Source organism: Chiloscyllium plagiosum, chromosome 51 (genome assembly GCF_004010195.1).
Source record: "Chiloscyllium plagiosum isolate BGI_BamShark_2017 chromosome 51, ASM401019v2, whole genome shotgun sequence".
In the NCBI taxonomy this organism is placed as follows: Eukaryota; Metazoa; Chordata; class Chondrichthyes; order Orectolobiformes; family Hemiscylliidae; genus Chiloscyllium; species Chiloscyllium plagiosum.
This window is the reverse complement of record NC_057760.1, coordinates 3385468-3387870: the sequence shown is the minus strand read 5'-3', so window position 1 is coordinate 3387870 and position 2403 is coordinate 3385468. Positions and strand designations below refer to the sequence as shown.

Here is a 2403-nt window from a genome sequence, read left to right as displayed (position 1 = left end):
GGGTTAGATACAGAGTAAAGCTCCCTCTACACTGTCCCCCCCATCCCAGGGACAGGGACAGCACGGGGTTAGATACAGAGTAAAGCTCCCTCTACACTGTCCCTCCATCCCAGGGACCGGGGCAGCACGGGGTTAGATACAGAGTAACGCACCCTCTACACTGTCCCTCCATGCCAGGGACAGGGACAGCACGGGGTTAGATACAGAGTAAAGCTCCCTCTACACTGTCCCCCCATCCCAGGACAGGGACAGCACGGGGTTAGATACAGAGTAACGCACCCTCTACACTGTCCCCCCCATCCCAGGGACAGGGACAGCACGGGGTTAGATACAGAGTAAAGCTTCCTCTACACTGTCTCGGTTGGAAATTGGTGAAGGGTTGGGCAGGACTGAAGGTGGCCATCAGGTAAAGGCTGGAGTCTGGTGGGGACGGGCAAATCGGCGACCCTGCTTCCCTCACCCCACCCCACACCCACGGTCAGGTCAGCCTGGAATTAGAAATACTCGTAATCGTATCCAAAGCTCTCGGCTGTTTTCATCATGTCCTTGTTGGTGTACCGATCAAAGAAGGGGACAATTCGGTCATTCGCCCTGTGCCCGTATGGGATGTTGGCATCATCGTCTGGGTACACGTCCTCCCCGTTCCTCCTCAGCCACCATTCATGGATCCTACAGACGAGACAGGGGACAGGCCTTTCAACAGGTTACCATCAACATCCTAGGGGTTCCCATTGAGAAAGAATCTAACCATTGCCCCCTTGATGTTCAATGGGGTTACCATCACTGAATCCCCCCTCCCCCCACTATCAACATCCTGGGGGTTCCCATTGAGAGAGAATCTAACCATCGCCCCCTTGATGTTCAATGGGGTTACCATCATTCCAACAGCTCCAACAACACTCGAGGAGTTCAACCCTGTCCCAGGCCCTGCACCCACAAACAGTCCCTCTCTCCACCGTTCAGCTAAAGTTGCAGTAGGGTGGACCGTCCATAAGACGCACTGCAGAAATGCAGCTAAGATGGTCAGACAGCACCTTCCAAACCCATTTGATAGATCGTTGCATTTGTTTTGTCGCGTTAGTTGGTCCTTGGCTACTGGGGAACAGCTGGCTGTGGCGTTTGGTGTTTGTGGATGTGGATTGCTAAGTCATCTGCCTGTTTCATGGAATCCCGACAGTGTGAAAACAGGCTATCTGGTGCCAATGAGAACACATCGACCCTCTGGAGAGAAAGCCCCCCCACCCCGCCTCACCCTATTACTTTACACTTCCCCTGACGAACCCATCCCCTGAACACTGGGGCAACTTAGCATGACCAAACTTTGGAGCGTGGGAGGAAACCGGAGCACCCAGAGGAGGCCCACGCAGACGAAGTGAGAATGTACAAACTCCACAGCGAGAGTCGCCCCAGGCTGCGATCGAACCCGGGTCCCTGCCGCTCTGAGACCACCCCGTGCCTCCCAGACATTTTCTCCGATCTACTGTTCCGTGCAGTTGCTGCACGCCAGGTTGGACTTGGACAGGACGGGTCGAGGGTCTTTTATGGACGGCTCGGTGGCTCAGTCGTTAGCACGGCTGCCTCACAGCGCCAGGGGCCCGGGTTCGATTCCAGCCTGCCCGTGTCTGCGTGGGTTTCCTCCGGGTGCTCCGGTTTCCTCCCACAGTCCAGAGATGTGCAGGGTCAGGCTGGATTAGGCCGTGGGGCCAAGGCAGGTGGAGGTGCATTCGTCAGGATGGGGACTGGGTCTCTGTTCGGAGGGTCGCTATGGACTTGCTGGGCATACTGTAGGGAATCTAATCGGTAAGAGTAACCAACACCCGTCTGCGTCAATCAGGAGATTAAAGCTGACAGGGTGGGCGTCTGGAGGGCCTTGGTGTACTGCAGACGCTGCAATGGTGTGATACCTTCCCCACACTCCCCGGAAAACGGCGCTACCGGTGGCTGGAGGTCAGGACTGCGGCGTGACGGAAATGGTTGACATTGTGATTTGCCATAGGAGAGATGTTGACTGGATAGCGTTTGAATTCGGTGGGCAAGGGGGAGGGGGAGCGCACCTCTGACGCACAAGGGGAAGTGAGGGACTCACCAGTTGGTAGTATGTCACTTCCGGCCCATCCTCTGCATACATGAACCACCAGGCAGCAGCTCCCACTGTCGCACAGCCCACATAGCCTGGGGGAGAGGGAGAGGAGTCCATTAAACACGGCATCACAGCGTGGGGGGGAAGAAATACCTCCCACAGTGCGGGGCGCCCTCAGCACTGACCCTCCCACAGTGCGGGGCTCCCTCAGCACTGACCCTCCCACACTGCGGGGCTCCCTCAGCACTGACCCTCCCACAGTGCGGGACTCCCTCAGCACTGACCCTCCCACAGTGCGGGACTCCCTCGGCGCTGACCCTCCC

General features: G+C 57.2%; 1 protein-coding gene across 1 annotated transcript in view; it reads right to left on the bottom strand.

Annotated features, from left to right (window-relative positions):
- The window catches only part of rnf115a (ring finger protein 115a), an 18703-nt gene that overhangs the window by 6945 nt on the left and 9355 nt on the right, over positions 1-2403 (bottom strand). Inside the window, exon 7 of the mRNA XM_043684098.1 lies at positions 505-669. Coding sequence (XP_043540033.1) covers positions 505-669 — 165 coding nt within the window. The remainder of the gene's footprint in view (positions 1-504; positions 670-2403) is intronic.